Source organism: Puntigrus tetrazona, chromosome 2 (genome assembly GCF_018831695.1).
Source record: "Puntigrus tetrazona isolate hp1 chromosome 2, ASM1883169v1, whole genome shotgun sequence".
NCBI lineage: Eukaryota > Metazoa > Chordata > Actinopteri > Cypriniformes > Cyprinidae > Puntigrus > Puntigrus tetrazona.
Genome location: NC_056700.1, coordinates 12,785,061 through 12,808,692, shown reverse-complemented (window position 1 = coordinate 12,808,692; position 23,632 = coordinate 12,785,061). Strand labels below are relative to the sequence as shown.

At 37.8% G+C, this 23,632-nt stretch overlaps 2 protein-coding genes across 4 annotated transcripts in view; one reads left to right on the top strand and one right to left on the bottom strand.

The window, feature by feature from the left end:
• xkr4 (XK related 4) overlaps positions 1-18,546 on the top strand; it is a 47,947-nt gene extending 29,401 nt beyond the window's left edge. Inside the window, exons 2-3 of the mRNA XM_043264396.1 lie at positions 1,908-2,107; positions 11,902-18,546. Coding sequence (XP_043120331.1) covers positions 1,908-2,107; positions 11,902-12,854 — 1,153 coding nt within the window. The 3' untranslated portion in view covers positions 12,855-18,546. The remainder of the gene's footprint in view (positions 1-1,907; positions 2,108-11,901) is intronic.
• Positions 18,547-18,585: 39 nt separating this feature from the next.
• On the bottom strand, positions 18,586-23,565 carry tmem68 (transmembrane protein 68). Of its 3 annotated transcripts, none has more exons than XM_043264411.1 (8): positions 23,472-23,565; positions 23,107-23,161; positions 22,244-22,641; positions 21,350-21,517; positions 20,768-20,961; positions 20,623-20,683; positions 20,389-20,528; positions 18,586-18,961 (listed from the first exon to the last, which is right to left on the bottom strand). In XM_043264411.1, exons 3-8 carry the CDS (start codon positions 22,569-22,571, stop codon positions 18,857-18,859), a joined length of 996 nt encoding a protein of 331 aa, XP_043120346.1. In that variant the 5' UTR covers positions 22,572-22,641; positions 23,107-23,161; positions 23,472-23,565; the 3' UTR covers positions 18,586-18,856. The 3 variants fall into 3 exon arrangements, with proteins under 3 accessions (XP_043120346.1, XP_043120364.1, XP_043120355.1); XM_043264429.1 differs by lacking the exon at positions 23,107-23,161 and adding an exon at positions 23,205-23,290 and having other exon boundaries at positions 23,472-23,535; XM_043264420.1 differs by lacking the exon at positions 23,107-23,161 and having other exon boundaries at positions 23,205-23,543.
• Between the last annotated feature and the right edge of the window lie 67 nt (positions 23,566-23,632).

Below are 23,632 nucleotides of genomic sequence, written 5' to 3'. Positions count from 1 at the left end.
CAGATGACACAGCGCTTTTAAAACGTCTTTGTGTCGCAGTCGCTCATTATGAGTGCGTTTGTCTGCAACAGACTGTCACATTCTTTCTTTTCCTGTGAAAGCAGCGGGTTTGTTCAACTTTCTGCGTTGTCGTTGTTTTTTTTTTGGCAAAGAGGCCAGTGTTGCCATAGCAATTCCTACAGATTTCCCACCTTTCTGTGAGCAATACTTTTTAAAAGAGAATTTGTTTATTGCTGCAGCTTGTCGAGTTGGTACCATAAAATATAGATTCGATTTTTAAAATGACTAATTGGTGTTCCAAGCAAAGATATTTAGTAAGTAGGCCTATAAGAAATTCTTCCAGGACAGCAAGCAAAATCCAATTTTCCTAATAAGTGATCGCATGTGAATATAGTAATAGCGTTTTGCACATTATGTAATAGAATCGCTTTTGGTTTCTTTGTTAAATGTTAAATATCTGTAAATATACTATTTGAGGCGTATACAAGAATTATAAGCTCATCTGTATTCTTTACCTTACTGCAAAGGTGCATATTAAAAATGTAAATTTACATTTGAATCATAGGAGGGAGACAAGAAAGGTAAATATAGATGTGATAATTAGTTTAAAATACCTCAGTTTATGCATAGGAACTCTTTTCATTACAAGCAAATGAACAGCTCTGTATGCCTAAAGGGGCAGAAAGGCCCATGAAGAGGTGAGTTCCTTCCAACCACAGACGTCCTCACCAAGATTCACTCACAAAACCTTTAATAATTTAGCTTCTTTACTTTCTTTTAATATAATAGTTACAGGCACTTTCCATTTATACAGAACACTTTGGTGTCCCATGATGTTTTTTTAAAAGCGTTTTAGACACATCCAGTGTTTTTGTTGTGAGAACTATTAGATACAGTATGTTACCTAGCATAAAGGGTAGCTTGTTTTAAAGATGTCACATGTCTCTTTGCTGAAATGGAAATATGGCTTGTCCCACATAAGAGATGTTAACATATTCAACTCTATTTAACAATTGAACTATAGTATCTTCATCATTTTCACAGTCTATTGAAATAATATTCTTTTAACTGTAGCGAGTTTCTTCTTTTTGTGTCGCCCCTGAATTTACTATTTTGTTTAGTTTTTTTTATTTTAAAATTTTATTTTTGATGTTCATTTATTCTGCTGTATATAAAAAAAACTTTTAAACTGTTTGCATGTATTAAAATTGCAAAAAATTTTTTTAAATAAAATCGTGATCCAAAATAAAGGTTTTTGCTTACATAATAATCTGTACTGTGTATTTTATTTATATATAAATACAAACACGTGCGTGTATTTTGTTAAGAAAAAATATGTTAATAATAATATAAATATATACTGTATGTGTGAATATTTATATACACATAATAAACACAGTCTAAAACTTTTATTTGATTTGATTAATTGTTTGACAGCAGTAATTAAAATATATCAGTTAACTTCCTTTAATTTTAAGTTAACGATAAATTTCAATGATCATTTGTTAAAGATGAAAAAAAAGAGTCAAATTTGTGTCCTATTCGTGCAAAGTGTTAGCACACATTATAAAGAATTCTGTGTTTAACTATACATATTACAATAACATAATGTTCCATTTTTGGTTGAATCATTTTGAGATATTGTGTTGAGTCATCAGCTTTGACATTAAATAATATAATTCACCAGCAGTTCAAAACGGCCTATCCACAGCAGATCTTGTTTACAAAACAGCACGGAGACTAACATAGCCTGAAACAGTCTGTCTGGTTGTTAGGTCACGTTGAAAAGAAACACAGACCAAACATTGAGATATTCGAGCCGCCTGTCTGTCACAGAAGCTGATTCCGCCCTGTCATTGAGTTCAGAGAGAGGGGTTTTAAACAGGTTTTCTTCCTGTCTCGCACAGGTACTTCCACACGATCTATCTGGGCATCAGGAGCAGGCAGAGCGGAGAGAATGACCGCTGGAGGTTCTACTGGAGGATGGTGTACGAGTATGCTGACGTCAGCATGCTCCATCTTCTGGCCACGTTCCTGGAGAGCGCACCTCAGCTGGTGCTCCAGCTCTGTATCATCATACAGACTCACAAACTCCAGGCTGTGCAAGGTAATATAAAGCAAGCGCACTCAAAAATTTGGTTGTTTTTAGATGACCTAAATTTACCATTGCTCTGTGAAATCCAGTCCTGTCAATAGGAATCTCCATGTTCAGGAGTTCCCCAAAATGTTTATGTTTGGTCATGTGATTTGGCTGTGCTGACAGAGGTTTTAAAGTGACTTTTGTTTGAGACGTGCTTTATATATCTATACACTGTTGACCTTTTTTGCCCACAAAATGTCTCTGAATTGGCTTATCAACTGAACCCCTGTAAAACACTACCTTGTCTCATGATGTAAGCGTACCTTGGTGCACTTTTCAAAAGCTTAATTATTTTTGCAAAATTACTTGAAGAATATCATGTTATGACTTCAAAACAGTATTAATATGCTGGGAGATTTGAAAACCGATGCATCTGTTAGCATTACACATATGCAGCTTCGTATCTTATGGGTTTTCATAGACGGTATGTTTGTTGTTTGGAGGATAGAGATGTACTTGAGGGGCGAGGAGCTCCAGTTTGAATCCTGAGTAACTGCAGTTTGACAAAACAGTTCAAATTCCCAAAAAGGGAAGCTGAAATGGCACGGTTGCATCAGCAAATGGTGTTTTTATATAAGTTTTGCATTTGTTAACACTGTCAGGTAGGTTTAGAGTTGGATTTGGTATAGGGCGTATTTCCAGCATGATAGAGCATAAACTTTTAACAACATTCCACAGATATTTTAATTCTGAACTGCCGCAACGTGATATAGGTAATGTTCCAGTGTTCACATATTGAACCTGTCTTTTTGTGCCACTCAATGGACATTTCTCTCAAAACTGGGGTGAAAAAACAGAGTTGCACAGAATATGCACATTCTGCACATTTACCAGGTTGGTAAAACATTATATTTCAATATAAACATAACTTGACAGATTTATAAGCACTTTTTAACTATTGAACGCCAGTTAAATCGAACCTTACGCCAGTTATATATAACAAGGTGGCAAATTCGAATGACTTCACTCGTACAAATTCATACGACTTGATAAAAATCATACATATTTTATGTGGTGGCAAATTTATAGGAATTCGTACAAAGGATACGAAGGTGTACTAACCCCGCCCCTGAACTTAACCATCACAGAAATTAGCCACCGTGTAATACAATGTACAAATTGGCTGTGAGATACCATTGTTGATTATAATCAAACCTGTAAACACTATTTGTGAGTAATAAAGTGAACAATTTTACTACATGTTGGGGTGTGTGCTGAAAACAAGCCTAAAATAGTTTACTGATCTTACCTAGCAAGAATAGATCTGCTTTAGGTGGTCTCTTACTCAAGATATTTTGTGCTTGTTTAGCTGTCTTCAACTTTAACTGGTTTCAAGCTGGTTTAGCTGCATGGTTAACCAACCATACCAGAATACCCTTTGTCCAAATACCCTTTAAAACCAGCAATACAGACCACCATACCTATCCACCTTGTTTACCTGGTTTACACTGGGTTTTTTTTTCCCCTACAGGAATCCCAACCAATTTTTCTTTTTTTTTCTCTATGTTCTTCTTTTTGGATACTATTCAGTACTTTTTAGATCACAATGGTGCAGATGCCATACTTGTCTGTAAGGGTGAGAGTAGGACATACTGAGGAGAGAGAACTCCCAGGTTTACTGTCATTCGTCACTTTATACATCTCATCCTGTCCATATAACAGTGATGGAGAGGGACAGATAGTGAGAAAAACTCAACTGCCACTGAACATAAAAGACTGCTGTGAGGGACTGAAGCTTTGAGTGCTTTTTCAAGAGTGTTGCCAAAAGTAAGCATTTATTATGGAAAAGCGAGTCTTTAAACCAACTGTGCAAATTATACAGCTAGGATAGAACTATTTTATAGCACTGTTTAGCAATCACCTCATAAAACTCAAGTTTTCCACACCTTTTGTTTATACTCTTTTCACTTAATGTTTTAAATGCTGTAGTGTCAGCCGCTTTTCCTTTACTGACCTGGTCTATAATACATGCAGATAACGATCTAGCATCATTCACACTGATTTTATTGATAGTTATTTCGTTAACGTTAGACCCTCTGGAAGAATTTGAAGATTTGAAGTCTGACATCACCAAAGCCTGGTTTCAGCATACCTAAATAATTTTTTATCACTAAGGGTTTTCTGTACTTAAGACTTGTCTTCTCACTCTGGAGCAGCAGGAAAGTGATAACTGACAACACTAATTGGTTAAGACAGTCCTATTATAGAGCCATGCTATTCTTTTAAGAGCCCCCCACAAAATATTCACGCATATTGTCATTGTCCTACATGTCATGTAGGAATATGCATTTTATTTGGGAAAAAGATGGCCCTTTAACCTTACTGTTTCGATGACAAGCTGTTATACATTTTTCTGAAAGTATATTTTTGAATATAAAGTAATTTACATTGTATCGTTACAATGCTAATCAACCCTAACCCCTTGGTATGTTACTTACAGTATTCAAAATACGCCAAAATCACATCAAGCTAATTTTCCCAAAAGCATTGTCAGCCAAATACGGTTACAAGTTCTGGCCTTACCGGCACAAACGTACGATTCAGTGATTCCCAAAACCAGTTACAAACAGCATTTGCAAACATCCTCACAAACAGCTCTCGGTTAGATTAATCAGTTATTATTAGTTAGCATGTGGACCCAAAAATTGGAAAACAAAAATAGCAATGTAGCCATCAGATGCCATGTACATTATTTACAGCAATTAATTTGATCTGGAAATCATCCATTAGCAGAACTTATTACTTTAAATGATGTAATCATAGACAGTAAAGTTTTGGGAAAGAGTTTCTCCACTGATGCATCACACTAATAAGCAAAAAGTTGAAATATTGTTTTAAGGCAGTTAGAGGTAGTTAAACTAGATATAGTACAGGATTGTATTATACTACTTTGCAACAGTTATTTTGTTAAGAAGTGCACAAGATATTTTCACTTGTGCAGTTACATTTTTTTACCGATCTCCTCAGTGTTTTATCATTTACAATACTGATATTATCTGAATTATTTATACATCATTTAGACCTTCATATTATTGTATTATTGCTAATTACTTAAATGGCATGTTAACTCAACAAACTTGCTTTACATTTCAGCCACTTCCTGTATAAGTGGGCGGCTCTTGAATATGAATAAGTGGACCGGGTTATGTAGTTTCACAGATCCAGACTTTAAGAACAAAATATAATCATGTTTCTCATTGCTGCTAAGAACACTAGGGTAGATTTATGGGACACTTTAAAACCTTCAACTTGACATTGTGGTGACCTTTCAGTCAGCCCCCATTAACCAACACTCATAAAAAATGGTCATGTTACCAGAGCTGTTCATAAATGGCCATTCTGTTGATTTGTGCTTTTGTGCTTTGTGGATTGCAGAGCCCAGCCTAGCAGTTAAAGCTTCAGCGCCTTTATGTGCTGTCTTCTGTTCTTCATAATCTTCCATAAACAAAAGTGCCCAGGGACTGTCAGAATTTTCTCCCATCAAGGCTGAGAAATGATTTATGAAAGCAGGGGTCCTGGGCTCCTAATGCAACAGAGCTGCGAATATCCTCTTTTTTTTTTTATGTGTGAGGATCTGAGCGTCTGTGCCGTGTGACAGTGGGAGCCGGTCTGGAGGCAGTTTTGCTCATGGTGTTTGGTAGAACAGAGCGGAGAGCCGTCTGATGCTCCGAACTTTTTCATCGGAGACTTTCCTTTGAGATTTGTCGCTCTTACCCTTACAAGTCAAAAACAACATTGAGCAAAGTGTAAAAATTTAACCCAGCAGTACAGTTATAATTCAGAAGTCTTCTAAATAGACGAAACGACTTGGGTACCATTTGATGGCAGACGCGCAGTGGTGAAATGTAGGACGCATTTGATTTGTGTTTCTCTGACTCAGGTTGTCCCACGTTCGCTCTGCAAATGCATCCTCTCTAAGTTTATCAGTAAGTGTCGCAGTAAAAGACTCTGTCAGTCAGTAAAGCCGTATCTTTTCTCACTTTTCCCTTACGTAGCTCCTCACTGGACCCCTGCCAGAAATAAAATCTCTCTACCTGCTCACATACTGTAAATAATGGGCCACTCAGCCATAACCATTTCCTGCAACACTTCAGAGTAGGAAAAAACCTTGCTCATAACATGTCTGTATGCCATAAACGCAAATGTGTCCCTTTTCACACTATATTTTGCATATCTTTGTTTTTGGTTAGATAGGTTATCGACATAACATTTTATTAACATCATTAATCATTTTATGCCATGGCGAATTGTTTATGTTATATTGTACATATGTGTTGTATTGTATGGCTTAAATTACAGTTTTATATGTTATAAAACGAATGCGTCATCAGCATGGAGAAGACCTTTAAACAACTGAATTGTTAAAATAGCAGCATACAACTGATATTGCTTTATTTAAAGCTTTTTTAAAAATATATATATTTTATTTCAAATTAAAGAGCACCAATCTTTTATTCAAAGCACTTAGCTTTAAGTTCAACAAAAGATGTTTCTTGTTGCTTGATGCTTACTGTGCACCAAAATTGCTTGTTTTCTTATTTTATGTTGATCTTTACCACAGATTTTTTTTTTTTCTAATTGTATTTTGTCTCTGCAGATGAATTCATATTATTATAAAATATTTTTTTTACTATTCCTCCACTATTGGGAGCATAAACATGTTTTACAGAGTTTTTGGCCACATTTCTGTTTTAGTGGCCACATTTTTTGTCAAATCAGCCAGCTGCATGCTGGATTAGAAAAAAGTTGCCAACAGAAAGCGTAATATTAATAGATTTACAATGAGAAAGATTAAATAAAACAAAACATACACTATATTTGAGATTTTGTTTATAGCCATACAATAGATTTAATTAAAAATGATTATTTTCATCTTTTCTGTAAACTGTTCCCTTAATGTGAACGGATTTGAGGGGCCTGTAGAAGTAGATGAAGAAGATACTGCAGTGATGCTGTGGTTTGCATAACCCTGGTGCTACTACACACCCTACAAACACACAACATCTCTCTCTCTCTCTCTCTCTCTCTCTCTCTCTCTCTCTCTCTCTCACACACACACACACACACACACACTGTCTATGCCCTCCTCCCCTCTCCAAATTACTGCAGCCCTCATGAGCAGGAGCAGCAAGAAGCATTACGTCACTGCTGCCGCTCTCGCAGCCTCGCACGCTGGACCGTGGCAGGTTCCCGTGGCGACCGTCTCCTCAGGATGCGCTGCACGTGCGCAGGATACGAGGGAAGGAGGGAGGGAAGAATAGATGCTGTCGTAGAGAGCATCGGAGCCAAGCCGCAGGCCAGATAGCCCACAGAATAAGAATTATAGCCTGGCCTCTGTCAGTTAATTACCCCACTTTGCAAAGTAGTCATTACACCCCCTCAGCTCTCTCCAGCTACTAATGGGCCAGATTTAATCTAAGTGGGTTAAACACGTAAATAAGCTATTAAAAAAAAACTCACAGTGTAAACAAACACTAGATAGATAGATCAATAGATAGATAGATAGATAAAATAACTTATAATGCATTTATTTGTTTAAAAATATAGTTAAACAGTAATATTGTGAATTATTATTACAGTTTTAAATAACTGGTATTTTCAGTCTTTATTTCTAAATTCATTTTAATGCCGATGTGCTCAAGACACATTTCTTATTATCAGTGTTGAAAAGCTGCTGAATGTTTTCAATCTCTTTGGGGATACATTTTTCTCATTATCATTAATAAATAGAAAGTTCAAAAACCAGCATTTATTTGAGATCTTTTGTAGGGAAGCAAAGGGGTGGAAAATTTCTGAAAGTTACTGTGGTGGATGCACATTGCGGTCGGAGGCAATAGGGCGACATTTTCCAACATTGTCCAAAACATTTTGGAAATTGTCCGCCTTTTTGCAACCCAAATTAATGCATCCTTGCTGAATGAAAGTATTCAATTCTATTGAATTAAAAAAATTGAATGGTAGTGTAGGTCAGTAGACGTATGTCAGGAAAGCATCAGTTATGGTAGCATTTCATTTTGCTGTAATGAAGAGAGGTACATAGATAAAGCCAATCTGAACATGGACTGCAGAGTAAATCACAAATTCTTAGGGCATTTATAATCACCTGGGGCCTCATTTATAAAATGTTGCACAGAACCTAAATTTGATTTTACGATCATTTCTTAAATGATTCACAGAATGAATGGTTTCCGTTCCCTGCTTTGCAAACGACTCCTAATTAATGTCATTAGCATGTAAAAGATTGCAGTCACCATACAAATTATTTAATTTAGAACAGCAAGCTGCAAGAATAGCTTATATTTCCGAAAACCCGCAGTACTCCGACAAGAAAATGCTTATATCTGCTCAGACCCTGATGTGACGCTAAACAATTTACCATGTCAAAGACCGTTTTTACAAATATAAGCGTTAGTGTAGATTTAAGTGTACACACACTCTAAGATCAAATCTCAGCATATGCACACATAACAAGAGACCCCAGTTTTTAGGTTGAGAACCGCAGTCTTGTAAAAGTAAATAGTAAAAAAATAAAGAATAAAAGGAAATCCTACCTAATCCTGGGAAATCCTACTGCTTTGTCCAGTATAGAATCTGCTCCACCAATTTGAAGTGAATATTTTAATGCGATTCACTATAAATGAAATTGTAGCTGAATAGTTTGCATTGTCATGTTGCTTCAGATTCAGCTGTGTAAACAGGGCTAATCTGTTCCATGAGGAGAAATAATGTTATGTTTCTAATTACCTTTCCGTATGAGAAATTATTCACAATCTGGATGGATTCAAATCTTGGGTCCAGATCTGGACTGCAGTCTGCTAATTGGTGTGTGTTTACTGTTGTAAAGACCCCTGCACACTCGCAGATGTCCACAGAGGATGTGACCACTGATCGCCGCTCGCTCCGGGAGTGTGGACATCACACAGGCGATTCCACAGATAAGATTCTGAGCTATTAATCGCTCTTCAGACTAATAAAAATAGATGCCATTCTCTGTTATGAATGTGCTATCTTACGCAATGCTATCAATGAATTTCTTTACTATTGATCGTCTGCTTTGTTCGGTGTAAAGTGTCCGTAGTGCACAGCTCATCTGAATACAGATGGCAGAGAAGTGGCAAATCTGTCTGTCACAGCTTTTGACGAACGGTGAGCCTCCAGCTTTTGTGAAATGAAAATAATACTCACCTTTATTTGGACGCAAATTAACACATCTTTGCACATTCATCATTTCACATTCATTATTCATGGCCGTGGTGTTATCTTAGGAACGTGAGATTCAGATTTTTTACTGATGCCGTTTGAAAGGAACTGACTGGCACTGAAGCTTCCTGTTATCTCAACCTCTCCTCTGCTTGCACTACAACATTATACAGAAGGGGTGATAAAAAGGACATTATTCTGCAAACTGTGTCTTGAACCGATTTGGGTATGAATGTCAAGTGAAGAGGTAAAGATGAGAATATTTACACATGGTTTTCATTTAGAATTAATGAGGGAACTAATGAATTAATAGTCTGTCTTGGTATCTCAGATGTACTTGTCTTTTGTTTCTGACAAGAGAAAGAGACATTTCAGGCTTAATATGTAAGAGAGCCATATGCTGCCTGTCTGGAACTACAGATGAAAGACAATACAATAGTTTATGAACAGATAATAAACAGCTTAATTCATCATAGAGAAAGATTAAATAATAATTAGACTGGGTTCACCTGCATTTTTCTAAATGTATCATTCTAAATCATTCTAATATGCTAATTTGGTGACAAGAAACATTTGTTTCTTGTTTTTTTTCGTATTTTTACTAAGATTCCTTAGATGGAAATATTAAATGAACAGCATTTATTTGATATAGAAATATTTTACAATAAATGTGTCTTTGCTAAATTTGAGTAAAAAGGAAAAAAAAGAAAAAAATCTTTTAATATTTTGAAGATCTTCACAATTATGATAAAACAAGCAAAGTTCAATCACCCCAAAACATATTTGCATATTTAAACCATATTAGTATCTTTGCACTATATAACAGAATATCCAACCTATTGCCATTTATTTAAATTGATCTTATTTAAAGGAAAATTGTTTTACAAAAACAATTAGTTCACTCAAAAATGTAAATTCTATCATTTATTTACCCTCATGTTATTCCAAATCTATTTCTGTAAAACAGAACACATCAATGGGGTCTAAGCATTTCCTTGTATGCTCAAAACATCTTTTGTGCTCCACAGAAGAATTTCATAGAGGTTTAGAACAATATATGGATAATTAATTGATGACAGGATTTTTCGTTTTGGGTGAACTATCCTCTTTTTGGTGCTGCTGAACTCAGTATCAGCATTAAACTTGAATGGAACGCTTGTTATGTTGCACTGATTCTTTCAGTGAGAATAGACTGGACAGTGTGTGTAATCTTTGTATTCTGTCTCGCTCACTCACAAGAAACTGATCACTCCAGCAGCTTGAGCACATAACAATGGCTGCCAGCTCCACGAGAACAGTGTGTCACAGCAGTAAAGACGGGCTTCACGCACCTGTAGTCACTGCTTGCTGCTTTACTGTACTTCCATCTGATGCAGATGGCTTGTAAAGCCTCCTCCATTAAGCACAAGTGAGTTTTTTGGACAACATGATGGATAACGTCTCACTCATGGGCCAGTGAGTCATAAATGTGGAAAGGTGCTATTAAGCAAAATTCCACAGAGGCTGTTTTCCCCGAAGAGGAAATAAAACAAGTCTCATCAAAATGAACCAAGTCTCTTGAGTCACCGTTTAGCAGCTTTGATTAGGGCCGGAGCTTGTAAACTTTGGTGTGGTGTGATTCACCAGAGGGTCTAGATATGAAATCGCAAACACGTTCATTACGGGAGGACTGCATTTGATACACACAGGAGTGCAAGCCATTGACGGACACTTCCACGGTCAAGCTACTCCATTAGACCACTTCCGACTGTGTTCTCCAGAGTCATGAATACATAAAGATGTAGTAACGAGATAAATGCATTTGCATGCCTTGGTGAGCACTTCCTATTCTGCCTCGGAAACCAGCATCCTATTGTATCTGGGCAAGAAGTGCTTTACATGTCAAGCTACATTTATAGCTGGTTAACATGAAATACATGGAACCTTAAAAATGGTGGCTTAGTAAGTGATATTTACATTTATATTTTTTCTTTGGTTTACACACCACATTTTCATGTTTGATTTCACTGGTCTCTCTCTAATTGTTGGTTGCAATGGAAACAACATTATATATACATTGGTGTATATGCATTTTTATTATGGATTTTCATAGTTTAAGAATCTAAAAATCTGTGGTAATCTGTGTTTTTTTTTGTAATTTGTGATGAAACAATGCTTAGTGTGTTTTTATGCTAATATCTTGGCTGGTTTAAGCCTGCCTCAGATAAATAAATATGGCAATAAAGTCCTGTCTTACTGAGTGATTATTGGGTGATTCATTGAATCATTTATTTGTTGATTCATTTATAAACTTTATGAATGGATTATTGAACCATTGACTGAAACCAATACATTTGCGTCTAAAAAGCAACTATCAATTATAGTCAATTAAAGAAATCACTAAATAATTTTATAATTTTAATAATAATTTTCTTTGCATACTGCACACGAATACTTTGTGTAGTTCTCTATGTGCTCACATTTCTTGAGTTAATTGACAGGGATGCTTAGGACTGTGATGTCCAATGTCTCTTTCAAATAACTAATAACTAATTATAACATATCTTCTCCTTTTATTTCAGGGATGACAGCGGCTGCTTCTCTAGTGTCACTGGCCTGGGCTCTGGCCTCCTACCAGAAAGCCTTGCGTGATTCCCGCGATGATAAGAAACCCATCAGCTACCTTGCTGTCATCATCCAGTTCTGCTGGCACTTCTTCACCATCGCAGCTCGTGTAGTGACCTTCGCTCTCTTCGCCTCCGTGTTTCAGCTCTACTTCGGCATCTTCATCGTTCTGCACTGGTGCATCATGACCTTCTGGATCGTACACTGCGAGACCGAATTCTGCATCACCAAGTGGGAGGAGATCGTCTTTGACATGGTGGTGGGAATCATTTACATCTTCAGTTGGTTTAACGTGAAGGAGGGACGCACCCGCTGCCGTCTCTTCATCTACTACTTCATGATCCTGCTGGAGAACACAGCCCTGAGCGCGTTGTGGTACCTGTACCGTTCGCCGCACAGCACAGACGCCTTCGCCGTGCCCGCTCTGTGCGTCATCTTCTCCAGCTTCTTCACTGGTATCGTCTTCATGCTCATGTACTACGCTTTCTTCCATCCCAACGGGCCACGCTTTGGCCGCTCGGCCAGCCTGGTCCAGCTCGAAGACCCTACAGCTACCTTCACCCTCCCCCCCGAGGACGCCACCAACTCCTTGCGCTCCAACCGCGGAGGTACTCTAGCCAGGGACGCTGACCGCGAGGCCAAGTACAGCGAGAGGGACGGTTGCGTACCAGTCTTTCAGGTGCGGCCCACCGCACCCTCCACACCTTCCTCTCGTGCCCCGCGCTTGGAGGAGACAGTAATCAAAATAGACTTGTGCAGGAACCGCTACCCTGCCTGGGAGAGGCACGTACTAGACAGGAGTATACGTAAAGCCATCCTGGCCATCGACTCGTCTCCGACCCCGCCACGCCTCCAATATAAAGACGACACATTGGTTCAAGAGCGTCTGGAGTACGAGACCACCTTGTAGCCTGCGCTGTGGAAACACACAAACATTAATGCATTACTGTCCACTTGAATAAACAGCAGGACTGTGGCAATAACGTTCTTTGCATACATAGCATCTAGCCATGATGTTGATTGTCATGGACAAGCAAATAAGGCACAACATATTTGTGGACGAATGAAATAATCAATCTTTTTTAAGCCGTTCTCTCGTTGCTTTTTATTTTTTATTACTTCTGTCTTGTCAGGGAATATCTGGGTTTCTAAAAGTCATTGCACTGGCTGATACAGACCACAAACCCCTCGGTCCTCCTCAGTGTTGTACAGACCTTCATTCCCGGAGTCGATTGTCCTCGAGCCTACGTCTCCAAGAGGACATCCAGAACACTTCATAGTTTGTCTCTTGCAGCAAATGCAAAACAAAGGCCTTTCCCTTTGAAACCAAGCATCCAGTGCACACGAACCAACCGACTACCCACCGCACTGGAGAAACAGTGGTCCAAATATCATATTGATGGTACATGAATAAAAAAAAATTGCTGATTAGACTCGAGATGTCCTTGTTTAGGGTGCTGTAACCTATTAGTAGTGTTTCATCAGCAGTTCTGTACCAGTGCCAAATGCTCCACTCGCACTGACTCCATGCTGAACTGTGGCTCGACCACAAACTGTATATACAAACAGGGCAGCATTTCAACCATCTACTTGAATCCTGTACAAAGAAAAAAGACGAGAAAAGAAAGTATGCGATCATCACAAGAGTCCAAGCCACTTGGGACAACAAAACAGGGAGAACACACACTCGTTTTCTTCTTCTGGAGAAGACAATAGGCCAAGAAAACACTTCCTGGCAGCTCCCTTTGGCGATCCGGCCTCATTCACCTCACCGCTGTGGGCTAACAAGGATCCGTTTGGTTCACAGCAAAGTGGGGGGCAAAGACCATCACAGTTCACACAGTGTCCGCCAAACTGTACTCGACAGAACCTGGATGCACTTCATCTTCTAGGTTAAAGATACAGTGTTCTTCTAGGCTGGGTCAGGGTTTGGTGCGTCTGTATCGGTACAGTAAAGCGAGTTAACGGCACATGAATAGACAGTAAATGGTGTCACATCTCATCACATCCGGAAAGCCGGAGAAGTGTGATCAAGACTTTCTCCACCAGGCTCTTCAAGTGCCGACTCACGGTCTACAAATCAAAGTGTCAGGGAGAAGTAGTCTGTGACAAAGTACAGACTAGCTAATGATGCTCCTGGCCCTATGGTTCAACTAATCACAATTGCCTAAAAGAGCACTGTATCTTTAATTAGCCAAAAGCATCCTTTATATATGAAAGTGTTGGAGTTTTAAACTTTCCGTTCAGTTGCAAGTGCTTCTTTGTGTCTTTATGTCAAATATATGAAGGAGGTGAGGGCAGAAAAATAAAAAAATAAATAGAAAACAAGCACAAAACTTGTCACAGGAAGGAGTCTCAGCACAATGAAGGATTACTTTACACTTGCGTTGAGAGACAAGTTGAAATTTTACTGCGACAGAAGCTAGATGTGCCTGTTGTGGATAGCTTGCGATTTTGAAAGTGTGGGAAAAAAATGTTTTATGTGTAACTTCTTTTATACTCTATTTTCTTTGTTTTTCTTTTGGGGCTTTTGATGGATTTTGAACATGTGTCTTACAAAATGGTTGATTTTAAGGTGCACATTATTTTGCTTAATGCCATTTAACTGTGTGACTGATATAGGACGGTTAGATGCGTTTTGCTTCAGTTGGTCATATCTGAACTGTAATTTGTAGCTTTGAAACACTCCTGAGGTGTTGTAACGTCCTACTATTGGTGGCAAATGAACTGAAAGCATAGTTGTTTAGCCTGCAGCAATCTGCACGTTTGCAGATGAAGATCCTAATTGTGTTGCAAATAAAAATATGAAAATAGAACAGAAAACATTATTTAGATGAGATCGTACGAATCTATAACCAGTACCACAGTAAAACGTAGACCTGTATATTTTAGCTTTTTTGCTACTTTACTATCTCGTCAGCATTTTTTCCCCAATGTGTCTTATACTTTCATTTCTCTGTGTGAAGGATGATGACGATACTTTGTCTCTTGGCAAAATTTTCCAAACAGCCCTCTAAAAGAGTCCCCTGTAGTCAGAGCACAAAAAAACTTGTGTTAGCACACTAATTAGCCAATTTTCAGATTAAAATGGCTGCACCACCTACACAAGCCCATTTTTGAAGGAAGACAAGTGATGTATCGCACACCTCTGCGATATTATACGTATCCATCATTTTCAAAAGCATCCTACGTTTTTTCGCTTTCCCATAAATACTATATTTTTGTTTAGGCTACCCCAAGCACACTGCATTTTGGTTCAATGGATTAAGATGAGCATCCTAATGGCAACACTTGCTGTGTCTGTGAGTTTTGGTGACGTTCTACTTTATCAGGTGCAAGGCCTCAATTTTTTTTTAATGTTCAAATATGACATGAATTTCTAACACTCAATGCAATGCGATGTGTTCAGCACATGCAGAACGAATCAAGGTCTTTATACAAAAGGCTGTGTAGATGTTGGGAGATGCTGAATAGCCTGTTTTGATGGCGTATTTTTCGCAATTATTAATGATAATACTATTGGTCCAAACAATCGGAGAGGTCCTGCGTACGTCACAAGAAAGACGTCAGCCGTTTTCATTGGAAAACGATAAGGTCAGGGGAGCAAATGAAACACGTGGAGTAAGATCTTTAACACGTATTTGGAAAATAGAGTGTGAATTTTCACTGTAATAATAATCTGACAGGGGCTTGAAATTTAGCCTAACACGTGCATCAAGAAGCTATTCACGCATTTTACGTGCGTAGGTAAACCTACGTCTTTGCATTTAAGCTAATCATAACGTTACAGCTAAACTATGTATCTTTATTTTGCACTCGTAGTTATATTTTTCTATCTGGGTTTTTATCAGTAAACCTAGAGATATCATATTCAACCATTTCTTCGCTCTGGAAAAAAAAAAAAAAACTTCATACCTGTAACCTACCTCAAAGCGGTATTTTAAACAGACCACTCTCCAGCTCTAGTTATTGATATGAAGGAATTTATTGCGATGCAGTCCCGGAGGATGAGCGGAGGAGTTGAAGGCTGCTCTGTTTATTACCGGTACATCAGTAGAGCCGAGTTCAAAAGCAGGACTTATTTTACAACTATTCACAGCAGGAGAACATTCAATTCATGCAAGCTGATTCTGTTTTATTTGCCTTAAACGACGCTCGCCTTTTTGTGGATTCATTATCCGTAAGCGACATTTTCTGCTTGTTTCTTTTGGTTTAGTTTTTAGTCATGCACATGATGCTCCGGTTGCTGTCATGCTAGTATGACGACGTTGCATTATTGATTAGCGTATTTACTGTGCTCCTTGTTGGAAAAATCCAGTAGGCTATGCTGGTTAGGTATGTTTTGAAGCATAGCTGCTGGTTTAGGCTGGTCGTGTGCTGGTCCTGGAAAGGAGCAGTCGCTTAGGACCAACTTAAATCGGCTCAAACCAGCTGCCATGCTTCAAAACACATTTTCTTTTTTTCAATAGGGCATATAACGCAAGCAGAAGAAAGCAGACTGAAACGAAATTGCATATGCAGACAAACAATCAAAATGACGACCTAGATAGTCAGGAGTCACGGGCCGTACAGTTACAGGATTGTGAGCATTTCGAATCAGTTAGCAAACACACGAAAGACTCGGAGAGAGCTGCGGTGAAATGTGGCACTTTTTCCGAGAATCTTTTTTTGTTGTTGTCGAATAAACAAATCGATCCTCCCTCGCACCACGTAGACATAGATACCTAGATAATCTAGAATGTCATAAATGGGGGTTAAAAAAAAAAAAAAAGAAATTTACATTTAGATAAACGATAATCGGTGGTTATTTCTAAAGCACGATATTAATTCAAGCACAGTAATTGAATGAACTCGGTGGCGTTCAGTTCGGCTTTCAGAAATGATGTACAGACTTTACTGGTATTTCAGTTGCAACGAAAGTTCCATAGTGACTTGCAAAAGGCTATTTAACTGTAAATAAATGTATGCAAATGTACATGTGTAAAAGAACATTCCTCTCTGAGTCCTGGTCGTGAAGGGTGTCTATTGACTAGAGATCGGCAGTTACATATGACATAATACAGATAAAACTAGTGTGGTGTATGTGATGTAATAAATGACATAAAAAAAAAGCAAAAAAACACAACAAAAAAATGTTTATTATTGGTCTCTTAAGTAAGTTGTATCGTGTGATGAAAGTCTGAAGTGCGTAAAATGCATCAAATCTGTTATCTGATTTTATTGTAAATTGAAGAGTAAGAACAAAAAGAACGTTACATTTTTGTACATATTGGATTTTTGTAAATTTTTATTTGATTCTAATGCAACACAAAGTACCAAATTCATTTAATAAAGTACACTGTGGTCATTTTATTAGACTTACTGGCAATCTTCTTTCGGATTCGCAGTTAATGTGTGAAAAAGGTTAATTTAAAATTTTAGTATGTCGGTAACTGTTTCAGCGTTGGGGGGAAAAAGCATTGGTGATGAGCAAATCTGCTTTTTTTGTCAGAAGCGGTCTATCACAAATGCAAGGTTTGGTGATTAGTTTGTCTGAATATGTATTCTCACACCTCCTATGATTTAAGGTTTTACACCTTAATTAGAAGAGACTCCTGGAGAGGCTGAAAGAAAATTAGGAGCACATGTATAATGCAAGGAGAGATCATGAATAATAAAGATTTTCTTCCAAAAAATACTTTTATTTTTATTTTTCCAAGTGATTTTTCGGGGGGGGGGATTTACAATGGATGCACAGATGCTGTAAGATAATACCAAACAGATTTATAAATAGCAACACTGGTGCATTTGCATATCATACACCAAACGACACCGGATGTGCACAGAGATCACAGGACGGGGTGACGAAGACCGCGCTCATGCTGACATTTGATCTTTGTCACACACAAGATATTGTCTCCCAAAAGATCATGGATGGGTGGTTTACTGAGCACGAGTGCATTAAAACGGTTTTACCAACACTGAATCCATTGGAATATTCAGTACTATTGTGAATAAGAAAATCTCCTATAAAAAAAAAACAGCCATTATTTCCACAATGATCACATCTGACTACTTGTTAGATTTGAACAGCCTTTATGTAATGAATTAGTAAATCTATACATTTCAGGAATGTTATACAATCTTGATGAATTCTGAAAGACCTGTATGCTTTGTTGCCTGAATCAAATCATTAGCAGTTGCATACTTATAATATAAATGTAAATAAATGTTATAATAAGCTCCGAGAGCTGAACAAACCAATATTAACCGATTTTTAAATAGACAGCAGTTCACCTCTGAGAGTTAATACAGAGATGTTAGACTAAAGCTACGTATTCAACATCAAACAACAAATATTCAAGCATGTATCTCTTATTGTTATTATTAAGTGTGCTTACAAAATCCCAGAAATCACAGTATGCACAATTTTCCTTCGGATAGATAAATATAATCGGTTTCCAGGACAATGCTATATTTTTTAAAAGGACATTTAAAAAGAAAGAAAAAAAACTAAACAAAGGCTTTGTGGAAACTATTTTGGCAGTGGTCCTTTGAATAAAATCAAAGTGTGCAAATAAGTTATAGATTTAAACACACGCTATATATATATATATATATATATATATATATATATATATATATATATATATATATATATATATATATATATATATATATATATATATATATATATATTAAAAAAGTTCACAAAAACACTCTTCGACATGCACAAGACTACATGTAAAAAGACGTTACAAAGACACGCACCATTATTTGATATGCAACATTGCGATATATGCCGATACGTCCATTACAGTGTCAGTAACGTTTCCTAATTTTATAATGTAACAATATTATAAAATCTCCAGTATTCAGTTAAATTATGCTTAAAGCATATTTATTTGTTCAGTCTGAGAGAAGGCAAGTGTGCTAATCTTCTTTGCGCTCCCTTTGGAATCGCTCTAGAAGAGCTCGGAGGATGTTTCCAGGTATCTTCTGGTGTTTGTCGATAAGTGCTTGAACTGCCTGTTGCACCTGAGCAGATGGGTTCGGTGGAAGAAAAACACTAAATATGAGGACTGACTCGACAGAGGCATAAACTGAACATGTGACATATTCACTGTCTACTTGCGGTGCAGTAGCTGTATTTGCTGACACTGTGTTCTGCACATTGGCCATAATTTTATTCATTACGCACATGCGAGATGGGGCCCATATTTATTTAAAATAATAAAAATGTCCTGAGATTTGTGCATTGTGTGGCTTTAACTCTAGCTTAAACTAATAACACACACACACACACACACACATATATACATACATATAGGGCCAATCTTACTCTTCTTCGGGTAATTTACCAACAAGCTAATTAAAGAACGCAGATGCAACATCTCATTTGCATATCGACCAATGCAATATAACAAGCGCAGCACAAACGAGCATACAGTTAGTCACAAATAAAGAAAAAAGAAGCCACAGCATGTTGAAAAGAAGAAAAAATTAAGGTTTGTTAGAAGTTTTGATAGAGCTAGTATTGCATGGCTCCTGGAGGGTTGCAAGTTGTCTTGTTTCCCGAAGCTAATTAAAAATAACATGTCTTGGCAAACGGTATGTTCGGACAATGTGTTCTTCTGGCATTCATGATAAATTAATACGTGTGGAAAAATCCTCTACCATGGTGCCTCCTCCTAACAGAGCCCGTTATCATGAAAATGCATGTAAATAATACGCCAAATTAAAACTAAAGCTTGCGGCATGTGATCTTTGCAGTGTATACGCTACGCATGTTTGGCATGCATATATAACACGGTGTGTGTGTTTGGATATGATACGCCAAGTCATTTTTTACCGTTTTTATTTGCCGCGATATTTATACGCACTTTCATGAGATCGGGTTACCTAGCAACAATAATTGCAGCCATTTCGAGCGCAAAATATTTGGGCGTTAAATAATGACACAAATGCCAGTAATCCGTCGAGCGCAGAGCGCAGGAGCGGAAACTCCTACAAATGCACATTCAATAAGGTCAAGCGCAAACTGCTAGTAAAACTGGCCCATAGCTTTCAACGTTAAAAATAATAATAATCTGCATATTAATATGGCATCTGAAAAGCCATGTGACATTGAAGTAAAAAAACCCTTGTACACCAGACTTTATTCGTTCACAGAACCCAATTTGGGGTGTTCTTTATTACACAAGCAGACCGTGTACACCTGCGTGTGTGATGAATGGTGATCAACACTCTCGAGTGGAACGTTCCCTTAGGGGACGGTGTAAACAAATGGCGCTAGACTATGTTATGTAGTCAACAGTAGGTCAGGACTTGTCAAGACGGTAGAGGTTAAAACCTCTTGTACCTTTTAATTTGCAAAACACCAGCTCAGCAAATGAACAAAAGTCAGACCTTTACAGGACCACGCAGTAATAAAAAAAAAAAACATAAAACTTGTGGAGTCCTACCTTTTCCGCCAGCTCAGCTGCATTGAGCTTGGGGTCGTATGGAATGGGGTCACCCAAGTAGGTGCGAAATTTGACTGGAAAACCTCCATAAATGGGTGCTATCGGTAGACGAAACCTCTCATACACCCAGCGGTAAAACCCTAAAGGAATGTCCAGATTTTTTAAAGACTGCATTCTTTCGTGAAATATTTTGATTGCTATTTACAACCGTGTTAAATTAAGTCCGTGACTCACTTAACGTCCCAAGAGAGCGAAATCCCTCCCTCAAGTTTTGAGTAAACATGGGTATAACTGGCTATAAAAAGGACAAGCATGAGACTCTTAGTACAGTAAGAGCGACTTGTATGAAAGGAGCAGAATAAGGAGGACACTCTCTCACCACTTTAGAGTCAATGGCCACTTGTGCAAATCCCTTGCGTTTGCCCCAGAGCAGAGGGTAGGTCTCGTCGCTGAACAGGGCCTCCCGCACTCCTCCAGGAGAGATGCCCAGGAGGTGGCCGTTGCGCAGGGCCTTCACACACTCCTCCTGCGGCCCGTGGATCACACTAAACACCTCCAAGAGGAGCTTAAACCCTGTCATGGTTGTTAGACGGAAAATAGGAGCACAGTGAATGAAAGTAACTTGAAAAATATAGAAATATTTTTAAATATATTAAACATTTGTGTGCGTGTGTGACCTTGTTGAATTGAATAAAGGATTTTCAGAACATAGCCACTGTCCTGAGTTAGTCAATGCTTTCTGAAAAAATGAATTTTAATGTATTTCTATAGGTTGTAATTAAATCACGCGTGTTAAGAACGGAGTGGCCTTTTCGCTGTTTTAAAAACTGAAGGCAGATCAATTTCAAAAGTTCAAAATTGAGTAAATCACTAGGAAATTAGGTACCAAGTAATGACTCCGTCATGGGTAAAATGAGGCTGATTGATCACTTAATTCTCAAGTATGAAATGTTGTTTTTACCTGGGACCTTGAACAGAAAATGATCAGCCACCGAATGACAAGTTCTTCCCTTTTGAATGATAACACTTGCCAGGAAGTAATAGTAGTCTATGGGAATAGCTCCATGATAGTAGACTATGAGAGCAGGTCCTTCATCTGGAATCTTTTCTAAACCATGGATTTCATAACCTGCCACAAAATACATACCTAATTAATCAGGAGAAAATCATTCAGTGTTTTTATGAAGTGTGGCGTACCATTTTTCGTGAAACGATGTGGAAATGAAAATTTGGCAATACAAATGAATAAAAATAGGGTCAAAAACAGCAGGAACATCTAAAATGTTCCCAAAATGTCCAGTTCTAATACATATTTTGGGATTTTGCTTATCAAAAACACTAATAATAATAATAATAATAATAATAATAATAATAATAATAATACAAAATCTTAACGGAGTACCAAATCAGCATTTGATTTCTGAAAGATCATATGGCGCTGAAGATTGGAGTAAATGATACAGAAACTAGAGCTTTTGGCATGACAGGAAACTACAAAAGTAATATATAAATATATAAAAACAAAAAAAAGTACCAAACTTTTAGACTACTTCACATGCTCATTAGTTAATTTTTAACCTTTAAAAATATCATGCGCTTTGTAAAATGACTGAAATTAAATTGGTGCAATGAATCAAACAAAACTGTTATTTAGATGCTCCGCTTGATAAAGACTTAGCAGGTGTAGCGTGCCTTAAGACATAACTTTTTAATTATGATTTTACTATTCTTGTCCATCACCAAGTAATCCAATTAGCAGCACAGTGGATACAAAGTATGTCAGCATGATGAAAAAACAAAGAAGTTTAATCCAAGCAAGATAACAATCCAGATCAAAAAAAAGGCAAAGCCATACCGTGCCAAATAGCACCGTGTCCATCCCATAGGGTTGCCAGAGTTTTTCTCGCACCATCCCACAGGTTATTGGAATAAGCTTCCCTCAATTGGTTTTTGCGTTTGTATACATGGAGGAAGAGTATGGACAGATAGAGGAAGATAACTATGAGAAAAGGCAGAATGAAGACTATGGCTAGAGGTGTGAAGACCCATAGCAGATACTCCAAGAAACTGAGGTAGTCCTCGAGCTGCCCGAGTCCTGCCCACTCCTCCCAGACGTGAACTAAGCAGGAGAAGAAGCTGATGGATCCGTTCTTAAACAGACAGGACTCATTCCCACTGGACATGCTGCTTCACTGTTAGCCTCTCCCAGTGGCAGATGGGCTGAGCAAGGCAACAATCTGCCAAAGGGCAGATCTGGGTATGAAAGACACAAATTATCAATGGGATGGCATTAAAGCTGAAGTTCATGGCATCTATGCACACATCATTAAAAGACTTTTTCTATCCCAGTTCAGTATGCAGAATCAAAAACGGTATGTGTTATTTTATTATAAAATGAATGAATGAATAAAAAAGGGCAAAAAAAATCACTAATATAATAAATATTACAGCAATGATTGCTTATTAATGAAAGGTAACCAGTAACAGGGCTCGACCAATAGCGTGAGTTTGGGGCGGAGTCAATTGTTTGTCTAACCAATAGCAGACGGGTGACTGTGTGAAAACAATCATAATTTTTACAACGAAGTTCAAAGACAACCGTGTCGCCTATAAATGACTCACTTCAGCTTTAACTCACAAATCTAAGCTTTATCCGTTTGGTATATTATTAAATAAATAAACTATTGAATTGCAAACCACCAAGGAAAAAATACAAACCTTTTCCAACGGAAATGCGTTGCTCGGCCAAACATACCAAACTCACAACAGTGCCCTAAAATCAAACGACATCGATGACAGTTAAGTTATAACGTTACCTGTTCATTCTGTTAGCTCCCGCTCGGTCACGGGCGAGACTGCCGTACAAATCATTCACATGAAGACCGTTCTGTCTGCAGTTACACTTGAACAGTGGATAGCATTCATTGACAAACAAACCTAAAACAGCTCCAGATTTTACGTGTTTAAAAAGCTGTCACACACGTCTTCAAACTTACACATCTGATCGCTCGAAAAACTAAACGTACAGACTGATGTTTTAGAAGAAGCGAATAAAAAATAATGTTTTTACTTAATCTACTTACATTATGATACCTCGATAAAATAGACACCGTTGCCCTCAATAAATATTTTCCTTCCTGACTCAACCGGCTCTCTTTACATGTGACACAAACAGGAAACAGCTCGTGTCCCTGTCCCAATATTTCATAATAAAAGCCTTAAACCCCTCCTAAATGCTCAGTAT

What these genes read in the sequence shown, in the direction of transcription:
- tmem68 (XM_043264411.1), bottom strand. Translation starts at nt 22,571, where the DNA reads ATGTCCAGTGGGAATGAGTCCTGTCTGTTTAAGAACGGATCCATCAGC. An exon ending in TCGCTCTCTTGGGACGTTAA is followed by an intron (nt 20,529 to 20,622) that starts GTGAGTCACGGA and finishes ACATTCCTTTAG; the next exon opens with GGTTTTACCGCTGGGTGTAT. An exon ending in CAGCTGAGCTGGCGGAAAAG is followed by an intron (nt 18,962 to 20,388) that starts GTAGGACTCCAC and finishes CCATCTGCTCAG; the next exon opens with GTGCAACAGGCAGTTCAAGC.